This window comes from Nyctereutes procyonoides, unplaced genomic scaffold (assembly GCF_905146905.1).
Source record: "Nyctereutes procyonoides isolate TBG_1078 unplaced genomic scaffold, NYPRO_anot_genome, whole genome shotgun sequence".
NCBI lineage: Eukaryota > Metazoa > Chordata > Mammalia > Carnivora > Canidae > Nyctereutes > Nyctereutes procyonoides.
The window spans coordinates 23763712-23780000 of record NW_026575036.1 but is presented as its reverse complement, the minus strand read 5'-3'; the positions used below and the strand labels follow the sequence as shown (position 1 = coordinate 23780000).

General features: G+C 36.7%; 1 protein-coding gene across 2 annotated transcripts in view; it reads right to left on the bottom strand.

Moving 5' to 3' along the window:
- Window positions 1-16289, bottom strand: part of ARID2 (AT-rich interaction domain 2) — a 168966-nt gene that overhangs the window by 3465 nt on the left and 149212 nt on the right. For both annotated transcript variants that reach the window (XM_055318625.1, XM_055318626.1), the window contains 2 exons: window positions 13254-13377; window positions 13075-13166 (listed from right to left, as the gene is read on the bottom strand). In XM_055318625.1, coding sequence (XP_055174600.1) covers window positions 13075-13166; window positions 13254-13377 — 216 coding nt within the window. The remainder of the gene's footprint in view (window positions 1-13074; window positions 13167-13253; window positions 13378-16289) is intronic.

Below are 16289 nucleotides of genomic sequence, written 5' to 3'. Positions count from 1 at the left end.
ACCATAATATATTACACACTTAATAATTTGTTAAGAGGGTAGATCTCATGTAAGTGTCCTTGCCACAATAAGGCAAAATTAAATAAAAATTCAGATCATGTTGGAAAACAGCTGGAGAGAAATAAGATGGCTTTTTAAAATTTAATTTAATTTAATTAATTATTTATTTATATTTTTGCTTTTTTTTTTAAGATTTATTTATTTTAGAGAGAGAGTGAGCACATGAATTGGGGGTAGGGGCAGAGGAAGAAAATCTTCAAGCCGACTCCCTGCTGAGTGTGGAGCTGGATGCAGGGCTCAAATCCCAAAACCCATGACTTAATGACCTGAGCCAAAACTAAAAGTCAGATGCTTAACCACCTGAATTGCCCAGGTGCCCCTAGGATGGTTGCTTTTAAGAGATTTTTATTTGAAAATAAAAATCATATTCTAGAGCTGATTTAAGTTTCTTTCCCTTCATTAAGTGAAGCTTATCACCTGAATATTACTCCAAAAAAAAAGCAGCTATTTCTTTTTAATTTATGAACTTAAACACATTTTTTAAAAAGATTTTATTTATTCATGAGAGACAGAGGGAGAGGCAGAGACACAGGAAGAGAGAGAAGCAGGCTCCCCAAGGGGAGCCTGATGTGGGACTCCATCCTGGGACTCCAGGATCACGACCTGAGCCAAAGGCAGACACTTACCACCAGGTGCCCCTTTTTTTTATAAACTTAAAAAATAAATTTTCTACCCCTAAAATTACAATATTGATGTGGCTATGTATATAAAAAAAATGACAAAAGTGAGCACTGTCCAGCAAGCAAAAACAGAGTGATGCTGAGTGGTGAGGAGAAAAGTGGTAAAAATCAACCAGAAATGACAGGATGAATAGTTATGTGATAAGAAAAGTACAGAAAATGTCAATGGTAAAAGCTAGGTGATTGGTATATTATAGGTGTTCAAAATTATGTCAAGTTTACCTTTATGTGTGAAAATTCCTTCATTAAATGTCAGAAAAAAAAAAATCAACCAGTATGAGATTACCCAAGAACTGCAGTGCCTTCATTAAAATAACCCTGGGTAAAAGGAACTAAACAAGAGGAAGGAGCTAAAGACTTCTAAATTTTGAATGAACATTGTAGGGAAAAAAATTAGGGAAAAGACACAGAAATTCAAAACTAAAATTGAACACATGGAGACTGTACCATTTTTATCATAGGAAACCAAATGAAGAAGTAAAACAACTGTAAAAAAAGAGAGAGAGAAAGAGAATGGCAGAGACACAGGCAGAGGGAGAAGTAGGCTTCCTGCAAGGAGCCTGATATGGGACTCGATCCTGGATCCCAGGAGCACGCCGAGCTGAAGGTAGATGCTCAACCGCTGAGCTACTCAGGCATCCCATAAATAAGTCTTATTTAAAAAAAGGAGATTAAAGATTATAGAGCTGACCATCTTTCATGTTTTTTGGCCATTTTGATATTTGCTTTTATGTAATTTCCATACTTTACCCCACAAAATGGCTAATACTAAAAATTAAAATTATAATACCAATTGTTGGCAAGTATGGGGAGCAACTATGACTCTCACACATCACTGGATGGAGCACAAATTAATAAAATCTCTTTGGAATTGTTTGGCATTTATGTACTCAAGTTGTAATATACTATGACTCACCACCCCTTCTTAAAAGCTCAACAGAAATATTTATGGCCAAAAACATGTATAGAATGTTCATAGCAGCACTATTTGTAATAGCTCCAAACTGAAAACAACCAATATGCCTACCAAAAGTAGAATGGAAAAAAAAAACAAATTTGAGTATATTCTTAGAACAGAATTCTATACTACAATAAGAACCGTGTATTGCTACATGTAACATGAAAGAATCTCACAATGCTGAATACGAAAGTGAATACAAAAGAATGTACACCATATGATCCTACTTATATAAAATTCTAAATCAGGCAAAATTCTGTGGTGTATCATCAGGGGTTGTGGTCTCACTAAGGAAAATGGGATAAAGACAGGTGAGGATTCAAAGACTCTGTGGTACTGGTATTGCTCTGTTTCTGAAGTTGGATAGTTGGTTATGTGGGTGATTCATTCTGTGATAATTAACTGAGCTTTACACTTCTGTTTTTTATACTTTAGGTATGATTTACTTCAAAAATTTATTAGATTTTTAAAAAATACTTAAATTTATTTGAAAGAGAGAGAGAACGAATGGTGGGGAGGGACAGGTGGAGAGGGGGAGAGAGAAAGGGAGGGAAGGAAGGAGGGAGAGGAAGAGAGGGAGAAGAAAGGGAGAAAAGAGAAAGAGAGAGAGAGAGAGAGAGAGAGAGAGAGAGAGAAGGAGAGAAGCAGATTCTCTGCTGAGTAGAGAGCCTGTTCAGGGGCTCGATTGATCCCAGGACCCTGAAATCATGACCTGAACCAAAGGAAGACACTTAACAAACTCAACCACCCAGGCACTCCTATTAAACAAATTTTTAAATGAACTATGAAATTTCTACAATTTTTTTTTCTGGAAAAAAATAGTCCTGTACAACTTGATTTATAAATAACTTACGCAATTTGAAAAGATACATGCATCCTTATGTTTATTGTAGCTTTATTTCCAATAGCCAAGATATAGATGCAACTCAGTTGTCCATTCATAGATGGATAACAGATATAGTGTGAGCATGTATGCACACACACACGCACACACATACACACACAATGGAATATTACTCAGCCATACAAAGAATGAAATCTTGCCATGTGCAACAATGTGGATGGACCTAGAGGATATAATGCTAAGGAAATAAGTTGGAGAAAGACAAATACCATATGAGTTCACTGACATAGAACTTAAGAAACAAAACAAATGAGCAAAGAGAAACAGAAGCTAAATTCAGAAAACAAACTGGTGGCTGCCAGCAGGGAGGTGGGTAAGGGGATGGGTGAAATAGTTACAGGGATTAAAAGTATACTTGTACTGATGTGTGCTAAGTAATGTAGAGTAGAATTGTTGAATCTTTATATTATATACCTGAAACAGTGTATGTTAATTATATTCAATAAAAAATTACAGTGGTATAAATTATTTTTGCTCTATAATTAATGAACATTTTGAAAAAGAAAAATCTTTCAGTTTCAAATATTTCACAAATTACACTAATTTTTCCAAACTGATAAACAGTCACACATTAAAAATTATTTATTTTTATGTCACATGGATAAAACTAGAAAACTAAATTTAAATCACCAGGATGATTTGAAAGTAATTTTTTAAAAGAGATTTTACTTTAAAAATTTTTTAATTTTACTTTATCATTTTTAAAAGATTTATTTATTCATGAGAGACACAGAGAGAGGTAGAGACATAGTCAGAGGGAGAAGTAGCTCCCTCCAGGGAGCCTGATACAGAACTCGATCCCAGGACCCCAGGGATCATGACCTGAGTTGAAGGCAGACACTCAACTACTGAGCCACCCAGGTACTCCAAGACTTTACTTTTTTTAAAAATAATCTCTCCACTCAACATGGAGCTCAAACCCACAACCCTGTGATCAAGAGTTGCCCACTCTACCAATGGCCAGACAGAGACCCCATAACAATTCCATTTTTTTAAAAAGGTTTTATTCATTTATTCATGAGAGACACACGGAGAGAGAGGCAGAAACACAGGCAGAGGGAGAAGCAGGCTCCATGCAGGGAGCCGGATGCGGGACTTGATCTCAGGTCTCCAGGATCACACCCTGGGCTGAAGGTAGTGCTAAACCATTGAGCCACCCGGGCTGCCTGACAATTCCATTTTTGAAATAAATTAATATATTTTACTTTTGGGGGTTTTAAAAAATAAGCACTCACTAGATAAAATATAAAACAGTATTCTTCAAATTTCAAGGTTTTTTTTTTTTGATATGTTTAACAAAAGCTAAACACCATGTCACTTTAATAAACTTGATAATGAAAAATAATTTGTAAGCATCACTGAAAACAATTTAAGACCCAATTAGCAGTTTGAATGCAGGTTTTTCTCCTTTCCCACCCAAAATAGTACCAAAATGAGTTAGAGGAAATTTTCTGAAGAAACTAAACCAGAAAGGCTTAGAACCTACAGAAACATAGACACAGTGAAAGTTAGGGCGTGAGGGATCAATCAGACAAAAAACAGGATTGGGTGAAAGTAACATGCTTAAATACAGTGATATCTCCCTGGTTCTTCTCTGCCATTCTGTTTCTATAACACTGGATTTTACATTGACTATCCTTCAAACTGCCTACCTCCAAAGGCAAGAAAATCAGAGATTTTGTTTTCTTGGAGAAACAATCTCTCTCTAGAGACTGACATTTGAAGGACTTCTAATAAAACAAATTGATTCATTAGGGGTCACCAAAAAAGGCAATAACCAGTGACAAGAGGAGATCATGTACTCAAAGCTTCTAACTGGCTTGCTGGCATTTTATTCTTAATATATGTTCATTTGAGGAATTTAGAGGAAATAGCAACTATACTTACAAGGAGCAGAAGAAAATTTCAAAATCCTAGCACTAAAATCCCCAGAGAAAGAGGAGAAGGCATTGTATTCAACATATGAACAGGATGTTATAAAATAGCAACAAGTGGGACTCAGAAAGATGTCTCAGAAATTAAAGCCTAAGTAAAAATGCAATAGATCTGATGATAAAGTCAAAGAAATTTCCAGGAAATTTATTATGTAGACAAAAATGAAAGCTAAGAGAGGAAGGAAAATTAGAAGATCAATCTGTAAGAGTCTAGCATCTAAAAAACAAGTTTAAGAAATGGGGAATATAGACAATGGTAGGCAGAGAATTATAAAAAGAGACATTCAAGAATAATTCCCATTTTTAAAAAAATATTTTATTTATTTATTCATGAGAGACAGAGAGAGAGAGGGAGAGACACAGGCAGAGGGAGAAGCAGGCTCTATGCAGGGAGCCCGATGTGGGATTCGATCCCGGGATTCCAGGATCACGCCCTGGGCCCAAGGCAGGCGCCAAACCGCTGAGCCACCCAGGGATCCCCAAGAATAATTCCCATCATTGAAGGATGTCAATCTCCTGATTAAAAGGATCCACTGACATGAAATGCCCACTTCAGGGAATACAACAAAACACCTACACCAAGACTTATCATAAAATATCAGAATTTTAGAAATTAAGGGGGAAAAAAGATCCAAAATACTTCTAGGGGGAAAAATAGATCATAAACACAGGATACGGAGCCAGGATGTTATACACTTTTCAAGAGCAAGGCTGCATGCTGGAAGACATTAGAGCAGTGCCCTCACAGCCTTTTTTTTTTTTTTTTCTCAAAAAGGACTTTCCAATCTAGAATTCTATATCTAGCCAAACTATCATGGATAAAAATAAAGACATTTTCAGATATGTAGGGCTTCAAAATTATTAGAAGATATGCTTTACTATGATGAAAGAGTAAATCAAGGGATCCCTGGGTGGCGCAGCGGTTTGGCGCCTGCCTTTGGCCCGGGGCGCGATCCTGGAGACCCAGGATCGGATCCCACGTCGGGCTCCCGGTGCATGGAGCCTGCTTCTCCCTCTGCCTGTGTCTCTGCCTCTCTCTCTCATTCTGTGTGACTATCATAAATAAATAAAAATTAAAAAAAAAGAAAGAAAGAGTAAATCAAGTCAATCAAGTAAAGGAAATAATTCTGATTCAAGAAAAAAGGGATATGAGGGGCAGCCTGGGTGGCTCAGCAGTTTAGTGCCACCTTTGGCCCAGGGCGTGATCCTGGAGTCCTGGGATCGAGTCCTACATCAGGCTCCCTGCGTGGAGCCTGCTTCTCCCTCTGCCTGTGTCTGCCTTTCTCTCTGTATCTTTCATGAATAAATAAAATCTTTTTTAAAAAAAAAGAAAGAAAAAGGGATTTGATATTGAAGGAATTCCCAAGAATGGCTGTATACTAGGCTTAGAAAGCAAACTGTCTTGACTGTAGGGGAAAAATGTAAAAGTGAGAGATGCTGAATAGCTAGATAGCTTATATATGGGCTTGAGAAATATTGAAATATTGGAGAAATGGAGAAATCACCATTAGGTCCATAAAAGCTAATGAAAAAGGCAATCATTAACCCCAGAAATACAAAGAAAGAAAGAAAACCTTAATAATAGCACTTGGCTCAGCATCAAACAATCTGACAATATCCGACTTAAGATTTAACCAAAAACTGTGATGCAACAATATTATGAGGAAAGCAAAAGCCGAGGGATGAAAGGTGTTAAGGGTATTCCATTCTTTAGAAAGAGTGTCAACAGCTAATGTGTAAATAGGTAAAATAAGAAATAGTAACATAAACATATTATTTGGAAATACGGAGGTAAATACCAGAAAAAGTGGTTCAAATTGTTGAAAGCTCCCTGTTGAAGATTGGTAGCAGGGATGAAGTAGGGGACTAGTATATTCTGTCATAAGCTTTATATTATATATATTATATTATATTACATGATATTATATTATATTATATTCCCACTATCTTCACACTGGCCTCTTTTAAGCAGGTTTTTTTTTTTTTAAAGATTTATTTATTTATTCATGATAGACATAGAGAGAGAGATGCAGAGATACAGGAGAAGGGAGAAGCAGGCTCTATGCCGGGAGCCCGACGTGGGACTCAATCCCAGGACTCCAGGATCGTGCCCTGGGCCAAAGGCAGACGCTAAACCGCTGAGCCACCCAGGGATCCCCCTCTTTTAAGCAGTTTTACGTGTCAGTACAGTGGCGTTACATACACTTACACAGTTGTGCAAGTTCCTTGTGTTCCTTCCCCCAACAATCATTGCTTTACTTTTTGTATCTACACATTTAATTATTTTAGGTACCTCAAATAAGTAGAATCATACAACATTTGTCCTTGTACCACTGGCTTATTTCCCTTTGCATGCTACATGTAGTAGCCTGTATTCAAAATTTCATTCTTTTTTTAAGGCTGAATAAGATGCTATTTTATATATATATACAAACACCACATTTTAGTTATTCATTCGTCTACTGATGGACATAGGTTACTTCCAACTTTTGGCTATTGTAAATAATGCTGCTATAAACAATGGTGCATAAGTTATCTGTTGAATTCCCTTTCTTTTGTGTATAAACCCAGAAATGGAATTGCTGGACCAAACAGCAATCCTATATTTAATTCTTAGAGAAAGTGAAATACTGTTTTCCATAGTGGCTGCACCACGGCACCAGCAATGCACAAGGGTTCTAACTTTTTTACATCTATGTCAACACTTGTTTTCTGTCTCGTGTTTTTTAAAAATAATCACCACTCTAATAAGCATGAGGCAGCATTTCATTGTGGTTTTGATTTGTGCTTCTCTAATAATAGTAATGTTGAGCATCTTCCCATTTCTTTTTTAGAGAGTTTACTTATTTATACATGAGAGACACAGAGAGAGAAGCAGAGACACAGGCAGAGAGCGAGAGAAGCAAACTCCCCCCAAGGAGCCAGACATGGGACTCGATCCCAGGACCCAGGATCATGACCTGAGCCAAAGGCAGATGCTCAACCACCCGGGTGTCCCTCTTTCCATGTTTTTTTTTTTTTTTTCTTAAAGACTTTATTTATTCATGAGAGAGAGAGAGAGAGAGAGAGAGAGAGAGAGGCAGAGACACAGGCAGAGGGAGAAGCAGGCTCCATGGAGGGAGCCCGACATGGGACTCAATCCCGGGACTCCAGGATCAGGCCCTGGGCTGAAGGCGGTACTAAACCACTGAGCCACCCGGGCTGCCCCTCTTTCCATGTTCTTATTGGCCATTTGTTTATTTTCTTTGGAGAAATGTCTTTTCAAGTCCTTTGCCTATTTTTAAAACCAGACTATTTATGTTGTTGAGTTTTAGAAGTTCATTATATATTCTAGACCTCAACCATTTTATCAGATACATAAAACTACAATTATTTTCTCCAAATCTGTAGGTTGCCTTTTTGTTCTGGTGATAGTGTCCACTGTGCATAAGTTTCTAATTTTGATGAAGTTCAATTTATTTTTCATTTTGTTGCCTCTGTCTTTGGTGTCATAGCTGATAAATCACTGCCAGATCTAATGTCATGAAGCTTTCTCCCTATGTTTTGTAGTTTTAGCTCTTATTTCTAGGTCTTTGATCCATTTTGAGTTAATTTTTGTGGTAGGTAAGGGTTCAACTTTGTTCTTCTGCGTGTGAATATCCAGTTTTCCCAGCTCCATCTGCCTTCTTCTGATTGGATGGAGAAGTGGCACCTTAATGAAAATCATTTGACCATCTATACCAGGACTTATGTCCGGGCTCTGTTCTATTGCACTGATTATGTCTGTCTTTATGCCAGTACTACACTTTTTTGATTACTGTAGCTTTGTTGTAAATTTTGAAATCAGGCAGTATGGATCCTCCAACTTTGTTCTTTTTCAAGATAGCTTTGGCTATTCAGGGTTCCATGAAAACCCATAGGAGGGCAGCCTGGGTGGCTCAGGAGTTTAGCGCTGCCTTCAGCCCAGGGCGTGATCCTGGAGACCCAGGATTGTATCCCACGTCAGGCTGCCTGCATGGAGCCTTCTTCTCCCTCTGTCTGTGTCTCTGCCTCTCTCTTAATCTGTGTCTCTCATAAATAAATAAACTCTTAAAAAAAAAAAACTCTTTTAAAAAAACATCCCATAGGAATTTTAGAATGGATTTTTCTATTTCTGCAAAAAAATGTCATTGGGATTTTGACAGGGATTTCACTGAATCTGCAGATTGCTCTGGGTAGTACTGACATCTTAACTATATTGTCTTCCAATTCATGAAAACAGAATGTCTTTCCATTTATTAATGTCTGCTTTAATTTCTTTCAACAATGTTTTATAGTTTTCAGTGTGTAAGTCTTCCATCTCCTTGGCTAATATGATTCCTAAGTATTTTATTTGATTGACATACTGTAAATGGAATTCTTAATTTATTTTTCAGACTGTTCCTTATTAGTGTATAGAAAAGTACCATTTGATTTTTAAATAAGACCCATGTATTAGATTGACAAATGGTATATAAATCAAAAGAAGGAGAAATATATTGCAATTCCCCAGAGCTCAAACTTAATCAGAATGGAGATAAATTGGATTTAAACATTTTACATTATTCAAACAATCAGATTCTGAATTTCAAATTTTAAAAATGCTGACATTTCTTACTGTTCAGTACACTGTACTATAAGAATAAAGGTAAATTTCCATATATCTTATCAATGTGCAATTTTCTTATTGCAAATAGAGTTGGCTTTAGTCTTAAAAAGAATCATACCCTGTTACTTATTCCACCAGAGATGAGAAATCTCAACACAGAATTATCTTTTGCTGCTATCTGATTTCCTATACTCTCTTCTTCACATACATAGGTTTTGCCAGATTCTGTCAGTATTCTTGCTAAGTAAAACTTCACATCGCTAAAGATGTTTGAATAAAGTTCTGCAGTCTAACCTGGACCAGGAGGTTGAATGGTAAGAAAATAATGGGTTGTTTTCGTTTTTTTTTTTTTTTGATTCTGCTCTTCTAAGATCATAGTAACCTGAAGGTGCCAGAAGACATTTGGAAGGTTTAGAGTTAAATATAAAGTAACAAAATCAACACCAAAACAAAAACAGTAAAATGAAAACTTTTGGCTGGGTAATATTAAGTCTAGCCAAAGTGGCTCTGCTATAAGCCTAAGAATGTGCAATTTGAATGTGAGGAAAAAGTGCTAAGAAAAAGTTCTAAAATTACTTTTAGAATTCCAATTATCTATACAAATTCCAGCAAAACTCTAGAAAAGAATGAATTTTTGAGACTTCTTTCCTTCCATCTATCAATCATATACTTATTGAACTGCTATTACATTCCAAACCATGATAGGCACTGAGGACACAAAAAAATGAAAATCAATATTTGATCCCTGTTTTCAAAGAGCTCTGCATCTAGGGTGGTGAATCTTGAATCTTAAGGATGAATAGAAAGTAGAGATTATCAACCACATATTAAGTACTGTGCTAGGTGTTCAGGCTACAAAGATTAACTCAGAAAAAAATCTATACAGAGGTCAGCAGGAGAAAAAAGTCATATAACAACTATTTTAAAGACTATTTATTTATTTGAGAGCATGCATGAGTGTGCACAAGAGGGAGGGGCAGAGGAAGAGAATCCCAAGCAGACTCCCCACTGAGCACAGAGCCTGACCTGGGCTTGATCCGTAGACCCATGACATCATGACCTGAGCTAAAACCAAGAGCTGGAACTTAGCCACCCATGCACCCCTAAAAACTGTTTACAAAACAGTAAGATTAAATGTTGTATCTCTTCAACAAATTGTGTTGGGAAAACTGGACAGCGACTTGTAGAAGAATGAAACTCGACCACTTTCTTATACTATACATAAAAATAAATTCAAAATAGGTGACAGACCTAAGTATAAGACAGGAAACCATCAAAATCCTAGGGGAGAAAATAGGAAGCAAACTCTTTGACCCTGACTGCAGCAACTTCTTTCTAGGCGCATCTCTGGAGGCAAGGGAAACAAAAATGAACTATTGGGACCTCATCAAGATAAAAAAGGCTTCTGTACAGAGAAGGAAACAATCAACAAAGCTAAAAGGCAACCAATAGAAGAGGAGAAGATGTCTGCAAATGATATATTGGATAAATCGTTAGTATCCAGGAATCTATAGAGAACTCATCAAAATCAACACTCAAAGAATAAATAATCTGTTTAAGAAATGGGCAGAAGACCTGAATAGACACTTCTCCAAAGAAGACATATACACATGGCTAACAGATACATGAGAAAATGCTCTGCCCAGCGTCAGAGAAATTAAAATTAAAACCATGATGAGATACACCTCACATCTGTCTGAATGGGTACAGTTAATAACTCAGGAAACAACAGCTATTGGTGAGTATTTAGAAAAAGGGGAATATTTGCACTTTTGGTGGAAATGCAAACTGGTGCAGCCACTGTGGAAGAGTATGGAAGTTTCTTAAACTACCCTACAACCTAGCAATTGCATTATAAGGTATTTATCCAAAGGATACAAAATGCTGATTCAAAGGGGCACATGCACCCCAATTTCCAAATTATGGAAAGAGCCCAAATGTCCATCGACTGATGAATGGATAATGATGATGTAATATACATATACAATGGAATATTACTCAGCCAGCAAAGAATTAAATCCTGCCATTTGCAACAATGTGGATGGAACTAGAAGGTATTATGTGACATGAAATAGGTCAGCCAGAGAAAGACAAATACCATATGATTTCTCTCATATGTGGAATTTAAGAAACAAAACAGATGAACGTAGGGGAAGGGAAAGAAAAATAAGATAAAAATAGAGAGGGAAGCAAACCATAAGAGACTCCTAACTAAAGAGAAAAAAAACTGAGGGTTGATGGAGCGAGGGGGGTGGTTGAGGATGGGATAAATGGGTGATGGGCATTAAGGATAGTACTTGCTGGGATGAGCACTGGGTGTTGTATAGAAGTGATGATCACTAAATTCTACTACTGAAGCCAATACTACAGTGTATGTTAACCAACCTGAATTTAAATTAAAAAAAATAATAAATGTTACAAGTAATAGAGGAACAAACTTGATGAGGAAGGGGAACACGGTATAGAAGGCAGCACACAAAAGTTACTATTTAAGCTGAATCATGAAGGTTTTCTAGAAAGGCCAGCACCACAGGCAGAAGGGCATTGTAGGCAGGGAAAATAGTATGAACGCTAGAACCAAGGTACAAAAGTGCAACCTTAAAGAGTCTAGCTTAATTAGGAATCTGTATGTGGCTTAGCTGGACTGAAACTGAAGTGCAGGCTATGAAGCACAGGTAGGATGGAGAGGAAAATACAGTGAGAAAGGTAGGAAGAAACCATGTTACAAATGAAGGAGGAATGTGCTGGTATTCTCATATGGTGACTAAACTTTCATATTTCTTCCTTTCTGAAAATTTTGCTTACTTTTCTATTTGAATGTTAATAATTTTTCTTATTCACTTGTGAGAACAGCAGATACACTAAATATAGTAACTTTTGCATTGCAAATACTGTTTTTAGAACTTCAGTTTTAAGTTTTATTCATCTCTTAAGTTTGATATACTCAAATTCATTATTTTTTTTCCTTTTGTAATTGATACCACTATTTATGTTGGAAAAATCCAGCTGGAAGGTTATTGCAAGAAATGTAAAAGAACTAATAAGGCGAGGTAAAAATGAAGGTGGGGGAGAACTAAGGTAGATTCAGGATCCATCTGGAAGATGGGATTACTAATATGTAAGAGAAGAGAATTTCAGAGAGAAAGTCACTAGCTAGAAGGCAGGAGATCTCAGAGGACAACTTCTCAACAAAAGACCCTAAAATGAGTCAGTTAAAGATGCAGAAGGAATACTAGAAAAGTAAAGACAAGCTCTGAGGAAGACAGAGTCTAAAAGTCATCAACAGAACTTTCCATGTTTGCTTTCTCAAGGATTAGAGTGATTGTTTCTATTTCTACAGATCTATAAAATCCTGAGTTTGTCTTGCTTAAGTCCATTAGAAAGTACATTTGTTTGTTTTTTGGAACTCCCGACTTGAAGATCAAGACCCTGAGCTAAAATCAAGGATCAGGAATTTAACCAACTGAGCCACCCAGGAGCCCCAGAAAGTAAACTTTAAACTTCAAAGCATTATAGTGAATCTTAGCAGTATCTATGACTTTGATGCTTAATTAACATGTCAATTACCAAACTAAAATCCATCCTAATTCCATATGAGTCAAATGATACATAATCATTTTCTAATTCATCTCCCCCCCCCCCGCCCCCGCCCTGCCCACCCCAATAAAAAAGTAAACCTACTTTTTGCTTTAAATTCTATGGTCAGCAAGAAAATCAACCTAACAACAAATTAAAAGATCACCTTTTAGTTGTTTCAACCCTTACTTTTTTGGCTTTTAAGAAATCATGATGGCCTAACCTTAGCATAAGGTTTTGGACATATTCACAAAATCGATGAGAAAAACAGTAAATAAAACACAGATATCTAATCTTATTAATTTACATGTAAAATAATCTAAATGCACTCTGGCTATGGAAAACAGATTACTCACCTGCGACCACATTCTGAATATTTACCAATATTTTTTAATATTAAGGCAGCTGTTAGTCGGATGTGTTTAGTTATTGGTCCCTCTTTTTCATCCTTAAAAAGAAAGGAAAAGAAAAGAATAAAGATCTAAATCATACAGTGCTCACATCTTTACAGATAAGGCTTTCAAGGCTTGCTTACTGTAAAATCTCGAAAGACAAGGTTTCTTGATCCTCTCCTAAGAGCCATAAGGGCAGCACTGGGATGATTCACAATGGCCTTTTGTGCTCTAGGAGTTGAGCCTGTGCCCCCTACAGCAGGCTGCCTAAATTGGGGAGAGAGAGAGATTGTTAACATGATGCTACAGACAGATCAACAAGAGTGACCAACCTGCCAACCAAAGGGTAGTTACTTTGAAATTGGATATAGGATAAATAAAAGTTCCCATGGCCCAGCATTTATGTTTACTTTGTGTCAGCCTAGGCAAAGGGGCTCTTATTATCTGGGTGAAGTTTCAAGTTTTTTATTTTCCAATCTAACAATTTTAAAGCAAACAACAGATGTTCTAGTGTAGTCCATCTTTAAAGTTTCTGTGCTTTAAACATGGAATAAAAATGAATACAACATGGTATCAGAGTTGTGTCATTCACATCTTTGAATGTCATATGAAGATTTTTAACAATGAAGAAAATAGTCTACAACTTGAGTTGCAAGTTATTTTTTGCTAAACAGTATCTAACAGCAAAACAATATTACTTAAGAATATGTTAAAAAAAAAAAAAGAAAATGTTGAAACAGGGATAGGTCATCCAGAAAAAGACAACCTAACACAATAACAACAAATTATGCTGAACACTGTATTTCAAACTACTACTTTGTTAAATCATCTTATTTTTCATCACTATTTGATCATTTCAATCAATCCTTTCAGTATACTTCTGTCCTTTTTGAAAGATACAGAATGGAAGGACTGCAGAGACAAATTTTACATAGAAGATTGAAACTACACTAGATTTCCTTGGTCAAGGAGAAAAAATATCAATATCTCCTGCATTCTCGTGAGGCAATGGTGGAAAGAGCAATAACACACACCAGAGGAAACATAGTCTATTTCTGACACCATAACTTTTGGTGTGACTTTGAAAATTTCAATTTGTCTCTCCTTGTTTCAGGTTTCATATCTGTAATGTGGGTTTATTTCTGGCACTTATAAATATAAGTATACTAATTCTGAATGTAAAAGTCATCTTAAAATTGTAAACCAGTTCACATCCATGTCTATATATATATATGTCTACAGATAAGAATATCTATATATTGAGTTACTGGAGTTTAGGTATAAGTGACAAAGATTTTTGATTGATTGTAACTGATATTCCATATATCTTTTCTTCAAAAAGCAAAACCAAATATATTCCAATATATTCTTTTTTCTTTAAGATTTTATTTATTTATTTTACAGAGAGCACAAGCAGAGGGAGTAGAAGGCAGAGGGAAAAGGAGAAGCAGGCTCCCAGCAGAGCAGGGAGCCCAACATGGGGTTGGATCCCAGGACCCTGGGATCATGACCTGAGCTGAAGGCAGATGCTTGACCAACTGAGCTACCCAGATGCCCTATTCCCACATATACTTATATCCTACATAATATATATAAATTAAGTACAGTGAAAATTATAGAAAAATATATTTGGGAGAAAAAGGACTTCCCCTTGCATTTAGGATAAAATCCAAACTCATGAGTATGGCTTATGAGACTCTCAGCAAATTATCTGTCATCCTTTTTTTAATTTTAAGATTTTATTTATTTATTAATGAGAGAGGGAGAGAGAGAAGCAGGCAGGGACACAGGCAGAAGGAGAAGCAGGCTCCATCCAGGAAGCCTGATGTGGCACTCAATCCCGGGACTCCAGGACCACACCCTGGGCCGAAGGCAGGCACTAAACTGCTGAGCCACCCAGGGATCCCAACAAATTATCTGTCATTCTTTGAGTCTCAGTTTGGTTGCACTTTCCTATCAGAAAGCCTTCCTTGGTCTCTTAGATTGGTTTACATGGGCTCTCACAGTGCCTTGAACATGTCTTCATTTTAGCAGTTATTACACTAGATTAGTAAGAATTACTTATTTCTCACTGGATCTCTAAGACACTGAACAGCAAAAGGTACCTAGGTCGCATATACTTCATATCATACTTTAGTGACCAGCACCTAGTAGATGCTCACTAAACAGTAATGGAATGAATAAAGTGTGTAAGCAGCTTCTGTGTTCCCATACCTCTAGTTCTTCTAGAATTTGAGTTCTGTGAAGTTATAGACTGATCTTGTTCTTAGAATTCTGTATCTCTGACATAATGCCAGGTACACATCAGTATCTCAATAATGGTGACAAATCAATTTATCTTCACATTTTGTCAGTTAAATATATTATTTAGGTTATAGAATCTACAAATAAAGGCCTCAAAAACAGAACAGGAGATAAATACTCCGTAAATCTAATAAGGCTCTTAAAGGAATCTGTAACTAGAACTTGACTACATGCATTATAAGTATATGGTCATGAAATAACAGGTAAATGACTAACCATAAAGAAAATGTGATATGTATATAGTCTTCCCGTGACACCCTGGCCTGTCCTCAGAGGAATCTTTTTTTTTTTTTTAAGATTTTATTTATTTATTCATGAGACACACACAGAGAGCGAGAGAGAGAGAGAGAGAGAGAGAGAGAGAGAGAGAGAGAGAGATGCAGAGACACAGGCAGAGGGAGAAGCAGGCCCCATGCCGGGAGCCCAACGCGGGACTCGATCCCGGGTCTCTAGGATCACACCCTGGGCTGAAGGGGGCGCCAAACCGCTGCGCCACAGGGGCTGCCCGAGGAATCGTTTTAAGAAGAAATTTCTTTGCCATTATCAAATACATATTCAATTACTCTCTCAAAAGACAAAGAACCATATATACATTTCCAGTTAATAAAGCATTTCTCAAATATCATCTGTCATTACTTCTAATGACTTGTCTACAACTTAGAATCAAAACATTATAGCTACAAAGTCCTAACACACCATGCATTCTAGCCAGAATGAAAAGTCATACTTAGGGAATTTAAACAGTTTGACAGGGTCACACAGCTGGTGAATGGAAGAGCTCAGCTAAACCTAGGTCTCTGGTCTATATGCTAAGCTGTCTTCACTGGTACTATGTTTTGCCTAGATTCCTGATTTTCCTTTTTGTATGTACAATA